Raw genomic sequence first — 21,110 nt, forward strand, 5'->3', positions numbered from 1 at the left:
ACACAGCAAAACTCCAGACCTCTGAAAATCCTTCCACAATGATCAAAAACAAAGTGCTGAGGTGAAGGGGAAAGTAAAAACATGAATCATGTAACCATGGAAATTTTTTCTAAAAAACTAAAATATTTAAATCTTAATTTAAAAAAAAGTGCTTCGGGGGCAGCTGGGTAGGCTCAGTGGATTGAGAGCCAGGCCTAGATATGGGAGGTCTTAGGTTCAAATCTGGTCTCAGACACTTCCCAGCTGTGTGACTCTGGGCAAGTCACTTAAACTCCATTGCCTAGCCCTTACTACTCATCTGGTTTGAAGCCAATACATAGTATTGACTCCAAGATGGAAAGTAAGGGTTTAAAAAAAAGTGCTTTGAGAGGATAGAAAACCAAATCTAACAATAGCATAGAGCTGGGGGACCCCGGTGGGGGCAAGGGCATTAGTCCAGAGGGAGTGCCTTGCTGGCACAGTTATGCCAGGCTCCGGGTGTTGAACACAGATGGCAGGGAGGCAGCTGGAGGAGAAGCTCAGAGGGGGCAGCCAAAACACTTCATCTTGTCCCCACTCCCCCTTTCTCCAGGTTTTGGCCTCAAGACCAGCCAAGCTCTGCAGATCAACTCTGCCCTGGCTTAATCTTATCAATAAGGCAGATAAGAAGTTTTCTGAGGGCAAGGAAACTCCAACAGAGTAGAGCCAGAAGAACATTGTACACAGAGACTGATACACTGTGGTAAAATCGAATGTAATGGACTTCTGTACTAGCAGCAATGCAATGACCCAGGACAATTCTGAGGAATTTTTGGAAAAGAACGCTACCCACATTCGGAGGAAGAACTGCAGGAGAGGAAACATATAAGAAAAACAACTGCTTGAACGCATGGGTTGAGATGGACAATGATGGGGGATGCAGACTTGAAACTACCACACCAACGCAACTATCGACAATTTGGAAATAGATCTTGATCAATGACACATGTTAAAACCAGTGGAAATGTGCATCGGCCATGGGTGGGGGGGAGGTTAGTGGGTCAAGGGGAAAGTAAGAGCATGAATCATGTAACCATGTTAACTTTTCTAAAAAATAAATATTAATAAATGTTGAATAAATGTAAGAAAAAAAAATTTTTTTAAATTATTGGACTACCAGAAGATTATGACAAAAGGAAAAGCCTGGACATCATTCTACAGGAAGTTATCCAAGAAAACTGCCCCTCCATTCTTGAACAAGAGGGAAAAGTGGAGATTGAAAGAATCCACAGATCACTCCCTACATTTAATTCCCAATTGACAACACCCAGGAATGTTATAGCCAAATTAAAAAACTACCAGGCCAAGGTAAAAATATTACAAGCTGCTAAGAAGAGGTCATTAAGATACCATGGAACCACAGTTAGGATAACACTGGATCTAGCTGCATCTACACTGAAGAACCAGAAGGCATGGAATATGATATTCCAGAAAACAAGGGAATTGGCTACAACCAAGAATGAACTACCTAGCAAAATTGACTATATTCCTGCAGGGGAAAGAATGGTCATTTAATAAAATAGAAGATTTCCTAGTATTCATAAAGAAAAGACTGGACTTAAATGGAAAATCTGATGTCCAAACACAGCACTCAAAGAGAATCACCAAATGGTAATTAAGAGAGGGTAAAAAAACAAACAAACAAAAAAAAAAAACAAAATGTTTTTTAAGGGACCCAATAAATTCAAATGATTTGTATTCCTATAAGAAAAGATGATATTAGTAACTCTTAAAAAAATTGTTATCATCAGGGTAGCTAGAATAAGCATACTTGGAGGAAATGATGAAATGTCAAGATATATATATATATACATATACACACACACATATATATGTACAAATATATATAAAACTAGAAGTAAAAAAGAGAATAATATTAAAAGAAATGGGAAAAGAGACAAAATGGGGTACATTTATATTTCATAAAGAAGTGCATGGTGGGAGTGGGGGAGAAGACCACTGGAAGGGTAAAGAGGTTGGAGACCGGAAATACTTAATTCTTATGTGCACTGAAACTGACTCAAAGTGGGAAGAACAATCAGATTCATTGGGGCAGAGAATTGATTTGTGCCCTTTAGAGAAGTAGAAGGGTAACAAATGGGGAGGGAAGCAATAGAAGGGAGGGTGTGTGGGGTAGCTTAAAAAGACCCTAAAGAAAAATAAGAAGAAAGGGGAGAAAAAGGGAAATAAAATAAAGGAGGGGATTGGGGAACTGATTAAAAACAAAAACACTGGTATAGAAGGAAATCGTGAAAGAAGAAAGGGCAGGACAAAGAGAGGGAATCAAAATGTTGGGGAATACACAGGTGATAATTATAAGTCTGAATGTAAATGGGATGAACTCACCCATAAAACAGAAGCAAATAGCAGAGAAGATTAGAAACCAAAATCCTAGCAATATATTGTCTACAAGAAACACACATGAGATAGATAGACATACACAGGGTAAAGGTAAAAGGCTGGAGCAAAATCTATTGGGCATCAACTGAGGAAAAAGAAGGCAGAAGTCACAATCATGATATCTGACAAAGTCAGAGTAAAAACAGATCTAGTTAAAAGAGATAGAGAAGGTAATTACATCCTGATAAAAGGCAGTATAGACAATGAGGAAATATCAGTACTCAACATGTATACACCAAATGGTATAGCATCCAAATTTCTAAAGGAGAAATGGGTGCAGCTTAAGGAGGAAGTAGATAATAAAACTATACTAGTGAGAGACCTGAACCTTCCTCTATCAGATCTAGATGAAACAAACCAAAAAATTAATAAGAAAAAGGTAAGAGATGTGAATGAAATTTTAGAAAAATTAAGAGTTAATTGATATGTAGAGAAAAATAAATAGGGACAAAGAGGAATACACCTTCTTTTCAGCAGCACATTGTACATTCACAAAGATTGACCATGTACTAGGGCATAAAAACATGGCAAATAAGCGCAAAAGAGCAGAAATAATAAATGCAAACTTTTCAGATCATGATGCATTAAAAGTAATAATTAGTAAGAGAACGTGGAGAAGCAAGCCAAAAACTAATTGGAAATTAAATGATATGATTCTCCAAAATTGGTTAAACAATAAATCATAAGAACAATTAATAATTCCACTGAAGAGAATGAACAACGATGAGACATCCTATAAAAATTTATGAGATGCAGCTAAGGCAGTACTCAGGGAGAAATTTATATCCTTGTGTGCATATATTAACAAATTAGAGAGGACAGAAGTCAATGAATTAGGCATGCAAACAAAAAAACTAGAAATTGAATAAATTTAAAAATCCTCAGATGAAAACCAAATTAGAGATCCTAAAAATTAAAGGAGAAATTAATAAAATCAAAAGTAAAAGAACCATTGAATAAATAAAACTAGAAGCTGGTACTTTGAAAAAAACAAATAAAATAGACAAAGTACTGGTCAATCTAATTTTAAAAAGGAAAGGAGAAAACCAAATCAACAGTATCAAAGATGAAAAGGAAGATCTCACACCTCTAATAAGGAAGAAATTAAGGCAATCATTAAAAACTATTTTGCTCAATTATATGGCAACAAATATGGTAATCTAGGTGATATGGATGATTATTTACAAAAATACAAATTGCCTAGATTAACAGCAGAAAAATAGAATACTAAAATAATCCAATATCAGAAAAAGAAGTTGAACAAGCCATCAAAGAACTCCCTAAGAAAAAATCCCCAGGACCAGATGGATTCACAAGTGAATTCTACCACACATTCAAAGAATAACTAATCCAAATACTATAGAAACTTACTTGATATAATAAGCAAAGAAGGAGTTCTACCAAATTCCTTTTATGACACAAATATGGTACTTATTCCAAAGCTAAGCAGACCAAAAATAGATAAAGAAAATTACTGACCAATATTCTTAATGAACATAGATTTTATACCAGGAATGTAAGGATGGTTCAATATTAGGAAAACCATCCACATAATCGACATCAACAAGCAAATCAACAAAAATCACAATTATCTCAATAGATGCAGAAAAAGCCTTTGATAAAATACAACACCCATTACTATTGAAAACACTAGAAAGTAGAAGAATAGAAGGGCATTTCCTAAAAATAATAAACAGTATATATCTAAAACCATCAGCAAGCATCATATGCAATGGAGTCAAATTAGAAGCATTCCCAATAAGATCAGGAGTGAAACAAGGATGCCCACCATCACCTCTATTATTTAACAGTGTACTAGAAACACTAGCAGTAGCAATTAGAGAAGAAAAAGAAATTGAAGGTATCAAAATAGGCAATGAGGAGACCAAGCTATCACTCTTTGCAGATGATATGATGGTCTACTTAAAGAATCATAGAGAATCAACTAAAAAGCTAGTAGAAATAATCAAACTTTAGCAAAGTTGCAGGATACAAAAATAAACCCACATAAATCATCAGCATTCCTATATATTTCCAACATATTCTGGTAGCAAGAGTTAGAAAGAGAAATTCCATTTAAAATCATCCAAGACAATATAAAATACTTAGGAATCTACCAAAACAAACACAGGAATTATATGAACACAACTACAAAACACTTTCCACACAATTAAAACTAGATCTAAATAATTGGAAAAAACATTAATTGCTCATGGGTAGGATGAGCTAACATAATAAAAATGACAATCCTATCTAAATTAATTTACTTATTCAGTGACTATCTATCAAATTAATGAGAAAGTTTTTTAGTGAATTAGAAAAAACTATAACAAAGTTCATTTGGAAGAACAAAGGATCAAGAATATCAAGGGAAATAATGAAAAAAAATGTGAAGGATGAGGGCCTAGCAGTACCAGATCTAAAACTGTATTATATAAAGCAGAGGTCATCAAAACAATTTGGTACTGGTTAAGAGACAGAAGGGAAGATCAGTGGAATAAACTTGGAGAAAATAACCTCAGCAAGACAGTGTATGATAAACCCAAAGAAACCAGCTTTTGGGATAAAAATCTACTATTTGACAAAAACTGCTGGGAAAATTGGAAAACAGTATGGGAGAGATTAGGTGTAGATCACCATCTCACACCCTACACCAATATAAATTCAGGATGGGTGAATGACTTGAATATAAAGGAAAGTATAAGTAAATTAGGTGAACATAGAATAGTTTACTTGTCAGATCTATGGGAAAGGAAAGAATTTAACATCAACTAAGAGTTAGAAAACATTACAGAAATGTAAAATAAATAATTCTGATTACATTAAACTGAAAAGGTTTTGTACAAACAAAACCATTGCATTTAAAATTAGAAGGGAAACAACAAATTGGGAAATCTTTTTAACAAAAACCTCTGACAAAGGTCTCTAATTACACAGATCTATAAGGAGCTAAATCAATTGTTCAAAAAAAATCAAGCCATTCCCCAATTGATAAATGGGCAAGGGACAAGAATAGGCAATTTTCAGATAAAGAAGTCAAAACTATCAATAGGCACATGAAAAAAGTGTTCTAAATCCCTTATAATTAGAGAAATGCAAACCAAAACAGCTCTGAGGTACCACCTCACACATAGCAGATTGGCCAAAATGAATGCAAAGTAATAAACGTTGGAGGGGATGTGGCAAAATTGGGACATTAATGCATTGCTGGTGGAGTTGTGAATGGCATTCTGGATGGCAATTTGGAATTATGCTCAAATCCAGCCATACCACTGCTGGGGTTGTACTCCAAAGTATAATTTTATATCCAAAGATATAATTAGGAAAAAGACTCATACAAAAATATTTATAGCTGCACTCTTTGTAGTGGCAAAAAATTGGAAAATGAGGGGATGCCCTTCTATTATGCTAAAAGTACAATGAACTGGAGGAATTCCATGTGAACTGGAATGACTTCCAAAAATTGGTGTAGAGCGAAAGGAACAGAACCAGGAGAACATTGTACATAGCGACTTATACACTGTGGCACAATTGAATGTAATAAACTTCTCTACTAGCAGTAATGCAATGATCCAGAACAACTCTGAGGTACTTATGAGAAAGAATGCTATCCACATCCAGAGAAAGAACTGTGGGAGCAGAAACACAGAAGAAAAACAACTGCTTGATCACATGAGTCGATGGGCACATGATTAGGGATGTAGACTCTAAGCGATCATCCTAATGCAAATATTAATAATATGGAAATAAGTCTTGATCAATGACATACGTAAAAACCAGTGGAATTCCTCATTGGCTATGGGGGGTGAGGTAGGGGAGAGGAGTGGAGGGAAAGAACATGGATCATGTAACCATGGAAAAATATTCTAAATCAATCAATTAATTAAATAAAAATTTTCAAAAAAAAAAAGCATGCTGTGTTTGAGGAATAGGAAGAAAGAATGTCTAGACCACAGTGTGTGAAGGGAAATGATATATAAAAGAAAGGTGCACTGAGGAAGGATTGTAAAGGCTGCAGTTTATATTAGATCTTTAAAGTAGTAAATCACCACTAGAATTTAATGAATGAGAGAGTAACTTGTTCTGATCCATGCTTTAGGAAAATCACTTTGGCACCTGTGTGGACAGAACTGAGGCAGAGTAAAATCAGAAAGTTACTGAAATAGTCTAAAACTACAGTGATTGGTGTCTATGTGAGTGGAAGGAAGGGAATAGATAAGAAAGATGTTGTAGAGGCAGGATTTACCAGATTTGGTCACTGAATGGTTATGTAGTAAAGTGTGAAGAACTGAGGATAACATTGACATTTCTATTGAGGTCACCAGAAAGGAGAGTGGTGACCTCAACAGAAATAGGGAAGTTTTGAAGAAGGCTGGATTTGGGAGAAATGACAATGAGTTCTGTTTTAATGTTAAATTGGAGATGAATATAAGACAACCACTTTAAGAAGTTTAATGGGTATTTTGTAATGTGGGACTAGAATTCAGGAGAGATATTAGAACTGAATATATCAGTTTGGGAGCTGAGACTATAAGATCAGAGATAGCTGTTTAGTGACACAAGCTAATGAGGCTCAAGGAAGAAAATAAAGAGAAAAGAGACCAGAACAATTAGGTTGCCTGGTACAAATAATAATTTGTCAAAAGAAACTAAGAAGGAATGGCCAGACAGGTAGGAGAAGAACCAAAAGAAAGCGACATTGTGAAAACCAAGAAAGTAGAGAGGATTCAGGAGTAAAGGACATAAAAAAGTAAAGTGTTAAATGTGACTGAGATATCAAGAAAGATGAGACTGAGAAAATGCCATTAAATCTGGTGAAGAAGAAAATGCTAACTTTGTTAAGGGAAGTTTCAATTGAGCAATGAGGTCAGAAACCTTACCACAAATTGTTGAGAAGTAAGTAAAAAGAGAGGAAGTACATGCAATAACTATAGACAGCTTTTTCTAGAGTTATTATTTCTTTATTTCCAAAGTCTTTGACACCCAAGGGTAAGAATATCATGCTTTGCAGATGGTAGACCTCAGAATCTAGAAAACGAAGGAACAAAACATGGAAGATTTCTATTACTTCTAGAGAAAGGAGTTTGATGACTTTTATAAAAGAGAATTACAGTACCCTAGGCAAGTATTTTAGACAAGTCAGAAGATTATGGGAGACGGTAGTTAAAGCATCTACCAAAGATTCCAGCAGAGCATTTAGCAGAACAATATCCTAAAGAAACCAGTGGGAGTGGGCAGAACCAAGATGGTAAGTAGAAGAATGGAAGGATGAAACCATCATGAGAATTCTCTTCAACCAATCTTAAAATAATGCCACAAAATGAATATGGAAGCAATAAAAACAATAGATGGAGTAAAGCAACTTTAATGAAGACAATAACTTGAAAGGTAGGGGGAGAGCATTTGGATTACTAGGGTTAGAGAGGAGCACAGCCAGTAAGAAGAAACAACAAAGTGTAAGCAGCAAGTGAACAGCAAACAAGCCCCACCCCACATCCAGACCTTGAGACCCTTGCCTAAGTCAACAGCAGCACAACTAAACCTTCACCCCATAAAGCTCTAAGCAGACTTGAAATGAGGTTTGGAATTCCAGCCCAGGGCCGTCTGTGCTGCATGCCTCATCTTCATGGACCCAGAGGAAGGCCCTCAGATCCTCAGAGAGGGCAGTCTTCAGAGTGATGGCCCATAGAAACCCAGGCTTCACCAGTCCTTCACAAAACTAAAGGCAGAGGTCCAGGACAGGGCAGGTCACAGTGTGCCTGACTTGATCAAGCCTAGAGAGAGAACAAAAGCCCCTACCCAAGCCTGATGCTAAAATCTGAGCCATCAGCAGTCTCAGGGGGTGATTAAAGAAGCAATGGATGGTGGCTGCCAGACCACTGGCCATCATACCATCTCAAAAGAACTGAAATTTGTAGAAACCCATAAATAAGGCTATGGGTAGCATCAAGGAAGAACTGAAGTTTAAGAGAGTGCCCTATCCTCCAAGAGAACAGAGCCTCTCTTTAAAATAAAAGTGAAAGTCGAAAATAAGTTTGGGAAAATGAGCAAACATCCAAAAAAACCCTAACCATAGAAAAATTTTATGGCAACAAAGAGCAAGGCACAGACAGAAATCAGAATATTGAAAGCAAAGCAAACACACGCAAAATCTCAATGAAAAAGGAATTGGATTCAGATTCTGGAAGAGCTCAAAAAGGATTTTAAAAAATCAATTAAGAGAGGCATAGGAAAAATGGGAAGAGAATTAAAAGCAATGGAAGAAGAAATGGGCTAAATGAAAAAGGAGGTTCAAAAGCTGATGGAAGAAAATCATTTCTTAAAAATTAGAATTGGGCAACTAGAAGCTAATGATTTCATGAGACATCAAGAAAAAATAAAACAAAATAAAAAAGAAAAGAAAAAGAAAAAGAAAAAATAAGAAAAAACCATGAAATATCTCTTAAAAACACTAACCTGGAAAATAGATGCAGGAGAGATAATTTAAGAATTATTGGACTACCTGAAAGCCATAATAAAAAAAATGAATTATTATAGCTAAATTCAAGAGCACCCAAGCCAAGCAAAAAGTACTGCTAGGAGCCAGAAAGATTTCAAATACCATGGAGCTAGTCAGGATTACACAGACCTTGCAGCCTGCAGCCTACACATTAAAAGGATCAAGAAGGCAAGGAACATAATATTCTAGAAGGTGAAAGATCTAGGTTTACAACTCAGAATCACCTATTCAGCAAAAGTGAGTACATTTTTTCATGGAAAAAAAATGGGTCATTCAATAAAATAGAAGATTTCCAAGCATTCTTGATGAAAGGACCAAACAAACATAAAATCTGAAGTCCAAATATAAGACTCAAGAGAAACCTAAAAAGGTAAATAAGAAAGAGAAATTTTAAGGGGCCCCATAAGGTCAAACTGTATGTATTCCTACATGGAAAGAGGATATTTGTAATTCTTACAAATTCTTGATAGTAGAGCAGCTAGAAAGAATATACATAGAAAAGAGAGTAGGGAAGTAAGTTGATTAGGATGATATGGTATACAAAAAAAAAATCAAGAGATGAAAAAGAGGATTGCACTGAGAGAAAAGGGAAGAGAGAGATGGAATGGGCTAAATTATCTTACCTAAAGAGGTGTGAAAAACTATACACTGGAGAGGAGGGTGAGGGTGGTGATGGGCAATGCTTAAACATTACTCTCATCATCACTGGCTCAAAGAGGGACTAACAACCATTCTCACTGAGGTATAAAATCCTATCTTACCTTATAGAGAAGTAGTAAGGGAAAAAGATAAGGAGGGAGGGGGAAGAGGGGATAAAAAGAAAAACACCAGTGAGGGACAGAATAAAAGGAAAAAGAACAGGATCAAAAGGGGAAAAAAAGATGGAGCGGAATACATAATTGGTAATCATAACTGTGAATGTGAATAGGATGATTTCACCCATGAAATTAAGTAGACAGCAGAATGGATTAAAAACCAGAATCCTACTATACGTTTGTTTATAAGAAACACATTCGAGGCAGGATGATATACACAGAATAAAGGCAAGGAGATAAAGAAATTTAGTGTGCATAAAAAGAGTAGTAATCATGATCTCAGAAAAAGTTAAAGCAAAAAATAGATATGATTAAAAGAGATAAGGAAGGAAATTACATCTTGCTAAAAGGTACTATAAACAATGAAGTAATATCTATATACTAAACATATATGCACCAAATGACATAAGCCTCTACATTTTTAAAGGAGAAATTAAAAATGAACTTCAGAGGAAATAAGACAGTAAAACTATACTAGTGGGGGAACTCAACTTCCTCCTTTCAGATCTAGATAAACATACCAAAAAATAAACAAGTAAGAAGTAAAGAAAGTGAATGAAATCTTAGAAAAGTTAGAATAGATCTCTGGAGAGGACTAAATAGGATTAGAAAGGAATATACCTTCTTTTCAGCAGTACCTGGTTCCTACACAAAAACTGACTACGTATTAGGGCAGTGATGGTAAACCTTTTTAGAGCCAGAGTACTAGGCCCCACTCCATCTCCCAGACCAGGTGCTGTGCCCACCCTCACCTCCAACCTTGTGCTGTGCCCCTCCCCTCACATGCTGAGTATTCCCCTTCCTCCCCCACTTGCCCCACATAGGGGAAGGAGAAAGCACTCCCATTGGGCTGCTGGGGCAGAGGGGCAGGGGATATAAAAAAATGTCATCAGACACAAAGGAGGCAGGGAAAGGAGCTGCTCCACCCGAGACCCTCTGCCTCTCTAGTAATGAACTCTGGCAGTGAGAGTGGGAAGGAAGGATGGCAAAGTGCCCACAGAGAGCACTCTGTGTGCTGTCTTTTGCACTCATGCCATAGGTTCACTATCACTGTATTAGGGCATAAAAACTTCACAACCAAATTCATAAGAACAGAAATAATAAATGCATCCTTTTTAGATCATAACACAATAAAAATTATAATCTAAAAAGCTTCATGGAAAGATAAAAAGTTAATTGCAAATTAAATAATCTAATGCTAAAAAAAGGGGTGGGCCAAAGAACAAATTATAGAAACAATTTTTATATGAGAATGTCAAGGAGAAAACAACATATAAAAAAATTTATGGGGGACAGCTAGGTAGCTCTGTGGATTGAGTCAGGCCTAGAGACGGGAGGTCCTAGGTTCAAATCCAGCCTCAGACACTTCCCAGCTGTGTGACCCTGGGCAAGTCACTTGACCCCCATTGCCCACCCTTACCACTCTTCCACCTAGGAGCCAATACACAGAAGGTAAGGATTTAAAAAAAATTTATGGGAAAAACAGTCGAAGTTGTACTTAGGGAAAATTTTATATCTCTAAATGTTTACATCAATAAAACTGAGAAAATGCAAATCAATGAATTGGGTATGCCACTAAAAAAACTAGAAAAAAAAATCAAAAATTCTTACTTAAAAACTAAATTGGAATCCTAATAATTAAAGGAGAAAATTAATAAAATTGAAAGTAAGAATAATTGAATTAATAAATAAGGCTGGGAATTAGTTTTATGAAAAAACAAATAAAATAAACAGAGTATTGATTAATTTGATTAAAAAATGTAAAGAATAAAATCAAATAATCAGTATCAAAAATGAAAAGAAAAACATGCCACCAATGAAGAGGAAATTAAAGCAACTATTAGTAGTTATTTTGCCCAATTATATGCCAATAAATCTGATAATCTAAGTGAAATGAATGAATATTTACAAAAATAGAAACTGCCCATAGTAATATGAAGATGGGATTAACTCTATCCTGCCTGTTTTTTAGATTCAGTCACCAAAAGTATACACACCCTACTTATCCTTAAGTATGGAGAGGTCTGAGACCCATGTGTATGAAAGTGGGTGATGAATCAGAATCAACTGACTGCCCCCAGGCAGTCCTAAGTAAAGCTTTAGCTATAATTGGTACATATAAAGTGGGAGGAAAGCACAGGAACTGACAAAAGGAATGGTCTTTATAAATTTCAAGAACCTCCTATGAAATGGGTCTTTTTGGAGTTCAACTTGGCTCTGTAGGAGCTCTGGCTAAGGACTGAGGACTGCTTTCCCTTACAACTACAATGTGGGTAGAGTGAAAAAGGCTGACTTTCTTCCCTGACTTTCATGGAGGTACTAGCCTCTGCCTCTGAAGGGGCCCCTTGTCTGGGAAGAAGCCTCATGGCTAAAAACCTTGTTAACTGAACTGAGGCTAGGGCTTCTGGAGTCCTGCCAGAGTAAAGCGAGGGCCTGAGCACATAGTCTAGCTCATTAAGCTAGATTTCTTACTCTGCCGTCTTTCTTATATCTCTACTTTCACTCTTTTCCTCTTTTTTATAAATAAATTGCTAAAAAAAACCCAAAAACCACTTGGAATTAAATAATTCCTGATGACCACACTCTTAAATATTCAATCCAACCATAATTTTACCCCTTTACAGTAACAAAAGAGGAAATAAAAACCTTAAATAATCCCATATCACAAAAAGAAATTGAACAAGCCATCAATGAACTCCCTAAGAAAAAATCCCCAGGACAAGATAGATTCACAAGTGAATTCTATCAAACATTTAAAGAAAAATTAGTCCCAATGTACTACATAAACTATTTGGGAAAAAAGGCAGAGAAGGAATACTACCAAATTCTCTTTATGAAACAAATATGGTACTATTACCAAAGCCAAGAAGAGCAAAAAAGAAATTATAGGCCAATTTCATTAATGAATATAGATGCAAAAATTTTAAATAAGATACTAGCAAGAAGAGTACAGCAATATATCAAAAAGGATCATTCACTATGACCAGGTGGGATTTACACCAGGAAGGCTGGGCTGGTTTAATAATAGAAAAACTATCAGTATAACTACCCATATCAATAACCAAAAAGAAATATAGAATAATAGAAAACACAACAAATGAAGACAAAACCTTCGACAAAATACAACACCAATTCCTATCAGAAAATATAAGAATAAATGGATCATTCCTTAAAATGACAAGTAGTATCTACCTAAAACCTTCAGCAATTATTGTCTTCAATGGGGATAAGTTACAAGTCTTTCCAATAAGATCAGGCATGAAGCAAGGATGCCCATCATCACTACTATTATTTAATATTATATTAGAAATGCTAGCTTTAGGAATAAAGAAAGAAAAAGAAATTGAAGGAACTAAGGAAAATGAGGAAACTAAAACATCACTCTTTGCAGATGATATGCTGGTATACTTAGAGAATCTGAGAAAATCAACTAAAAAACTAGTTGAAATAATTAATAACTTTAATCAAGTAGCAAGATAAATAAATCCACAAAAATCATCAGCATTTCTATATCTTGCTAACAAAGTTCAGCAGCAAAAAAGAGAAATTCCATTTAAAATCACTCTAAACAATATAAAATACTTGGGAATCTGCTTGCCAAGGCAAACACAGGAATTATATGAAGAGAATTACAAAACACTCTTCACACAAATAAAATCAGATTTAAACAATTGGAAAAGTGGGCGAGCTGAGCTAATATGATAAAAATAACAATTCTACCTAAATTTATTTGGTGACATACAAATCAAATTACCAAAAAATTATTTTATAGAACTAGAAAAAATAATAAAATTAATCTGGAAGAACAAGGTCAAGAGTATCAAGGGAATTCATGATAAAAAAAAAATGGAGGAAGGTGGCCTAGAAGTACCAGATCCAAAACTGTACTATAAAGCAGCAATTATCAAAACAATCTGGTACTAAGAAATAGAATGGTAGATCAATGGAGTAAATTAGATACACAACATGCAGGGGCAAATGACCTTAGCAACCTAGGGCTTGATAAACCCAAAGATCCAAGCTTTTGGAATAAGAACTCATTATTTTAACAAAAACTGCTGGGAAAATTAGAAAACAGTATGGCAGAATCTAGGTATAAGACCAATATCTCACATCCATACCAAGATAAGATCAAAATTGGATATGATTTAGATATAAAGAGAGATACCATAACTAAATTATGGGAACACAGAATAGTTTACCTGGGAGATCTTTGAAGAAGGGAACAATGTATGACCCAACAAGAGATGGAGAGTATTAAGACATATAAAACAAATATTTTTTGTTATATATTGAATTAAAAAACCTTTATACAAACAAAACCGATGTAACCAAGATTAGACAGGAAACAATAAACTCAGAAAAAATTCATGACAAATTTCTCTGATAAAGGTCTAACTCCCAAAATTTATGGAGAACTAAGTCAAATTTATAAGAATACAAACCAATTTCCAATTGACAAATGGTCTAAGGATATGAAACAGCAATTTTCAGGCGAAGACATCAAAGCCATCAATAACCAGATGAAAAAAGTTCTAATGCAAATACAAATTAAAACAATGCTGAGGTACCACCTCACACCTATCAAATTGGCCAATATGACAGTAAAGGAAAGTGGTAAATGTTGAAGGAGATATGGTAAAATTCAGACACCAATACATTCATTGTTGGTGGAGTTGTGAACTGATCCAACCATTCTGGAGGGCAATTTGGAACTATGCTCAAAGGGCTATAAAACTGTACATAGCCTTTGATCCAGTAATGCCACTATTGGGTCAGTAATATTATATATTAAGATATAATTATATATTAAGGTATATATTAATTATATATTTTATACAAAAATATTTATAGCAGCTTTTTGTAGTGGCAAAGAATTGGACATTGAGGGAATGTCCATCAATTGGGGAATGCCTAAACAAATTGTGGTATATGTTGGTAATGAAATACTATTGTGCTATAAGAAATGATAAACAAGATGATTTCAGATAAAGCTAGAAAGATCTGCAAGAACTGATGCAGAATGATATAAGCAAAACTGGGAGAACATTGTATACAATAACAGCAATATTGTACGATGATTATCTTGAAAACTTGGCCATTCTTGGCAATGCAATGATCTGGGACAATGCTGAAAGACTTATGATGGAATGCTATTCACCTCCAGAGCAAGAACTGTTGGAGTTATCTTTCACAGCAGTATATTGATGTTTTTATTTTGGGGTTTTGGTTATGTATGAGTTTGCTCTTACAACAATGACCAATATGGAAGTGTTTTGCATGACAATAAAAGGAAATTAAAAAAAAAAGAAAAAAAGAAACCAGGGGAGAAGTATCTAGCATAGCATTAAAGTTTACTACTGAGAAAAGCATTCAGTGGAAACTGTAAGACTAGTGGGGAGCAGGATGGTTAGCAGGAAATACCAAACTAATACCAGAAGGAGCAATGAGATAATGTCTCTAGAGGACAATAGTAAATCAGTCAGCTAGCACTTATTAAGCACCTACTACATGCCATGGGCTCTGCTGGGGATATAACATTGGGCATAGTTGCCAGACGCCATTGAGGCTGTGATGTTAGCAAGGCTACTCACAAGCTCTGACAATCCAGCACAGCAGGTTGTCAGGAGGATGGAAATTCCACACTCAGTTTACCCCATGTGCTTCTTTTTACAGTGACATTCACTTGCATTGAAATTATTGTAATCAATACCCTTATCCAGCTCAAAGGAGACACAGAAAAACAATACAGGTTCATGGCAAAAACAATCACAGCCATAGACTACCCACTATCCCAAAATAAACCCCTGTACAACCCCCTAGAGTATAGACATTTCCCCTAGCATCAGCCCAGCAGAAAACCAGCAGTTAGTGAGTTAATACAAGTTTCTAAAGTTCCCAGCAAGAAAATACCTGGCCTGAGTTTGTTCCCAAACTCCTACAGACCAAAGAAACAGTGAGACACAAGGAAATAAAGGGGATGATAAATTAGCACAGAATCACCCTACCAGAACTGTATTCTTAGTGATCCTATAACAAAGAACACCATGGGAACAAAACTTGGACCAGACTGATATTATTGTATCTTATTAGATGTAATCAACTACCGTAACTATCTCCTTGATTGATGATGGGAATGAATAGTATAATGTAACTATATACATAATATAATTAAAATATAATTAACTATTATACTTAGCTAGGAACTGATGTACTTGTACCTTACGGATGGCTAAAAATAATAAGTTCCAACAAGCCAGGCTATAATGAATAATTCTTGACAAGCTTACTTCTTTGTTTAACCACAGTAAGATAATTAGTAAATGTCAATCTTGTGATGTTTCAAAAGTTAATATGTGATTTTGAATGTAGGGGAAGAAAAAAACCTGTATGAGATCATAAAGAAAAGAGGGTATAAAAATTAAAATCAGCAGATGGCACAAGAGAGAAGGAACAGCCTCTGCAATTTGACTTGCACTCTGGCTCATTTTCATTTCATTCTTCGCCACGCCATCCTACCTCCAGAGACCCAACCAAGCGAAGAGCGGGCTCTTCGCACATAAGTCCCTGCTCTTAAGTAGCAAACAACTATGTGCAAACAAGATATATATAGTATACACTTGGGGTATTCTCAGAGGGAAAAGCATTAAGATTAAGGAGAATTGGGAAGGCTTTCTTGCAAAAAGTGGGAATTTAGCTGAGACTTGAAGAAAGCCATCAAAGCTAAGAGATAGAGATGAAGTGGAAGAGAGTTCTAGGCATGAGGGAAAGCCAGTGAAAACACAAAGAATTGGGAGATGGAGTGTTGGTTGTGAGGAAAAGAAAGGAGGTTGACAACAAAGTGTATGGAAGGAAGGTGTAAGAAGACTCAAAAGATAGGAAGGAGCCCTGCAGTGTCAAAGGTATGTTTCCTTTCCACACCTACTGCCTTAGTCATGTGTTTCCTACACATGTGTTGTTCCCCCCATCCCTCTCCACTGCCACACATGTGCTCTGACCATGTGTTTCCCACCACATGTATTTTTTATTTGTATTCACTCTTCCCTCTGTGTTTTTTAGTGTGTACCCCAGTTGAGGGGGAAGTGTAATATAGAGAGTGGGGGTCATATAGTTTTTTCTAGCTTTGGCTGAGTTCTAAATCAGTTAGGATTTGGAATCTTGAGGAAAAGTCAGTTGATGAGGGTCTCCCGTGGAGGGAGGTTGTCTGATTCAGCCGAGCTGCTTCCTTACCTAGCTATAGTATTGAAATTTAGCCTAGCTTTGATATATTTACTTAAGAAATTATTATTTTGGATAAATCCTTTATATCTTCCTTCCCTAATATTATTTCTTACCTTCCCTCCCTTACCTTATATGTCAGTGGAGTTAATAAGGAGAGTGATTAGAGAGGAGTTCAAAATCTGTGTAGAGTTAATTATTTATTTGACAATATTAGATATAGAGAAACTAGTCAATCATCATTTATTCCCTTTAGTTATCAATAGTATTTTGTAAGCTGAGTAAAAGGCTGGTCCTTACTCAGACTCCATCTTTGCCTCCCTTCCCCCACCTGAGGTTCCTGAGACAACTGTTAGGGCTTTCCTTTGATCCACTTTCCTGATAAATCATCCTTTAAAGATAATAAACCCTTTTGTGTTTCAACAGACCTATTAGTATAATTTGTCTGTTAGTTATCAAGAGAGGGAAGAAGAGGGAAAGAACCAACATACTCTGGGCTTGAAGGGAAGCCGGGGTATCAATCTTGGAGGAAGGTGTAACTTCAAAACAAGTCCCTTCCTGTGAAATTAACTAAGCCTGTTGTTAATTTCAGTTTAGTCTATTTCCCTCTGCCAGTGTTTGAGCCTAAGTCCCAGTCTGAAAAGCCTGCTGTTTGTCTGTTTAGTTTAATTTCTCCTCTCCTTGAAGATCTCTGTTTCCCTTCTGTGTTATACTCCTGACTTCAGCCCTATTATATTCTGAATCTCTTTAATCCCAGCCTACCTGTAACCTAGATTACTCATTTAGCAAGTCTCTGACAACTTCCTTTCAATTCCCTTATCCCAAACACCTTTCCTCAAATTATCCCCATTACAGAAGGAGAAGCAATGCTTGTTGCTACTTCTTTTTTATTATGACATTTCATTAAATGCCTTTTCTTTGAATTAGCTCTGTCCTCTGCATGACTATAAACACAATAGCAGAGACCTGTTGGTAGATGCAGATTCACTGAAACTGGAGGAGCCATCCCCTGGGGAACCCACCCCTATGATAGAGTCATGTGGGTATGTGCCTGTGTGCATGCACATTACTACACGGCCATAAACCTATATATGAGAGATTTAAAGCACAGATGGAGATGCTTATATTAGACAGCATGTCTATGTATCACATGTACATATAATACATATACATTTACATGTATATCTCTTTGCATTTGGACATTGTGGTACTTTTTCTTGGTAGTTAAATGTTTCAAAACACACACACATTTATCAAAACAAGCAGAAGTTGTAATTTTTCATTTCCCCATGATATGCCTGATCTCTCTGAAATGCCCCTCTCCTCTGGGCCAGATCTCCCCCTAAAGAGTTATATGGATATAGATAACCAGGAACAAGTTCATTAAGATAAGCCTGCCAAGTTGACCAATGTCAGAATAGCCCTCACTAACAGTCCTTACCACTCCCTAAAATGAAATAAGTCCCCTGAAGGATACAGAGCAAGCATACACTAGTAGTCATCACACAGAGCAGAATTGATTCATGATGGGATTAGGTCAGCTATACTGTATCTTTGATTAAGTTCATTAAGACATAGGAATTATTATTCTTTCACTTTCTGTTTTGTACTACATTGTAATGCAAAAAATGTACTGATTACCTCTCTAGTTCAACAGAACAAATATTTCAACAGAACAGATACTATTGCTGGACAATAAGCTAAATTCAAAATTAAATAGGAATCCAAAAGTAGGATTAAAACACGGTTTCAACAATTTCAGACTTTCTTGAAGTTAATACCTATCTTCTGAATATCAGTAAGTTCCTAGAGATGCCACATTGCTATGAATTATCTAACATTACAATCTCTGAAGAACCAGAACTAATAAGTGGCCCTAAGGCCCAGAAAGAGACAAATCATGATAACAAACTTTAGTGTGTAACCAATGATAACTTAAGAAATGGTAAAAAGAACATTTATAACATGTATGATTTGAAAAGGAGGTGTTAAATCCTGTAGTGAAGGCAATAACAGATATTCTGCATAAGTTCTACAATGTAGCACAAACAAAAACCAGAGGAAAATCTCCAGAAGATTGAATGGGCACCCTACAGAGGATTTATGGGAGGATATGGGTCAGAGTCATACAAGATGTAAAGGCTCAGACCAGCTGTGTTTATATTATTTGGAGAAATATTCACACTGATGAAATCATTGCAGAACTGAAAGGGGTTCCATGTACCAAAGGCATTATGTGGCTTTATTTATTTATTTTAAACCCTTACCTTCCATCTTAGAATTAATAATGTGAATTAGTTCCAAGGCAGAAAAACAGTGACAATGCTTTTGGACACTGGGGATAAGTGGCTTGCCAAGGGTCACACAGCTAGGAAGTGTCTGAGATCAGACTGAATTTCTTCCATGACCTTTTCATGACACTCTTTTCTTCTTTGGACTTTTTGTCATTTTTTCCAGTAGGTCAATTCTGGTTTTCAATCTACTTATTTCTTCATTTATTTCTGTGTCTCTTTTTCCATTTGACTAATTTTGCTTTTTAAGCTATTATTTTCTTTTTGTATTACTTTCACTTCTTTTCCCATTTTTCTTCTACATGTCTTATTTGTTTTTTGAATTTCTTTTTAAGTTCTTCCAGAGCTTGTGACCAATTTTCATTCTTTCTCTCTCTCTCTGATTTTGCATGAGTTTGCTTGTTTCTCACCATCTTCTGTGACTTCAGTTTTTTGCTCTTTTCCGCCATAGAAATCTTCATGGGTCAAGGAGTTTTTTTTGGCTGCTCTTTGCTCATTTTCCTGCCCATGGACTGGGAAATCTGCAAGTTCCTGGCCATTTCTGTCTTAGCTTCTGGATCACAGGGTTTTGCCTTGAGGTTATCTTCACTGTTGCAGAGGCTTGAGAGCACCCAGTGCTATAGAGTTCTGAACCTCACTGCCAGGGCCTGGGACTTCCAGAGGTAAGTCTACAGTGCTCTTTTGTTAGTGTAGCCCATGTCCTGGGATCCTGAAACTGCCTAGGTCTTGGTTCTGCATCTGGCCCAGTAGGTGAAGAGCAGGAGAGGGGGATCAGTCAACCTGTGCTTTGTCTTGTGCAGTTTTGCTCCTGGTTCCACCCCCCTCTTTATATCATAGAGATCCACTCTCTTTGCCTATCTTTCACATTGTGTTCAGTGGGAAAGCCCCCCTCACTCATCCTGCTTTGATTCCTGTCCTTTTGAGGTATTGTTTAAAGATCAGTTTGGAAGGATATTCAGAGCAGTTTCAGGTTTTTGCTGCTACTATGCAGCCATCTTGGCTCTGCTCCCCCCTCTACCCCAATAAACATTTATAGGTGACATGCTATATAAAAGACATCATAATAAGTAGTACAATTTTATATATTTAAGTATTTGCCTATATGTTATAGAAAATAGTCACTATAATAAGAAATGTGAAACTATTTGTAATGAGAAGTAAGATGTAGTTAAGAGAAAAAAAAACTGTTTTCTTACTGGACTTTGCAGAATCATGGAGACCCTCTTCTTTTGCTCCATCATGTTGAAATCTTGACGAAGGTCTGGTGCCATATTCCTCTCTCTCAAATATTCTGGATTGTTTTCATCCACTCTATCAAAATATCGCTCCTTATGTGGGGCTGTGGTTGGAGGTGGTGAAGTCACCACCGTTGCACCTGTATCACCATTCATATCACAATCTTAAAATTTCCTGTGGAGAACAAAAATTTAAAAAATTTAAATTAATTTATTATTAAATATTTTTCCATGGTTACATGATTCATGTTCTCTCCCCTCTCTGAAGCTGACAAGTAATTCCATTGGGTTTTACATATATTATCAATTAATACCTATTTCAATATTATTCATTTTTGTAATAGAGTAATCTTTTAAAACCAAAACCCCAAATTATATACCCATATAAATAAATGATAAATCTTATGTTTTTCTTCTGTGGTTTTACTCCCACAGTTCTTTCTCTCGATGTGGATAGCATTCTTTCTCATAAGTTCCCCTGGATTGTCCTGGTTCATTGCATTGCTATTAGTAGCAAAGTCAATTACATTTGATCGTCCCACAATGTTTCACTCATAATTTTTCACAATAATATAACAATTTCACACAAAGTACAATTAATCAGAACTATCTGGCACAGGTGTGGCTTTCCCAC

The 21,110-nt window shown here is 36.0% G+C and overlaps 1 protein-coding gene across 1 annotated transcript in view; it reads right to left on the minus strand.

Moving 5' to 3' along the window:
- Positions 1-21,110, minus strand: part of ADD1 (adducin 1) — a 138,482-nt gene that overhangs the window by 69,963 nt on the left and 47,409 nt on the right. The window contains exon 2 of the mRNA XM_044681363.1: positions 20,438-20,651. Coding sequence (XP_044537298.1) covers positions 20,438-20,632 — 195 coding nt within the window. The 5' untranslated portion in view covers positions 20,633-20,651. The remainder of the gene's footprint in view (positions 1-20,437; positions 20,652-21,110) is intronic.

The sequence above is a fragment of the Gracilinanus agilis genome, chromosome 6, assembly GCF_016433145.1.
Source record: "Gracilinanus agilis isolate LMUSP501 chromosome 6, AgileGrace, whole genome shotgun sequence".
NCBI classification, from domain to species: Eukaryota; Metazoa; Chordata; class Mammalia; order Didelphimorphia; family Didelphidae; genus Gracilinanus; species Gracilinanus agilis.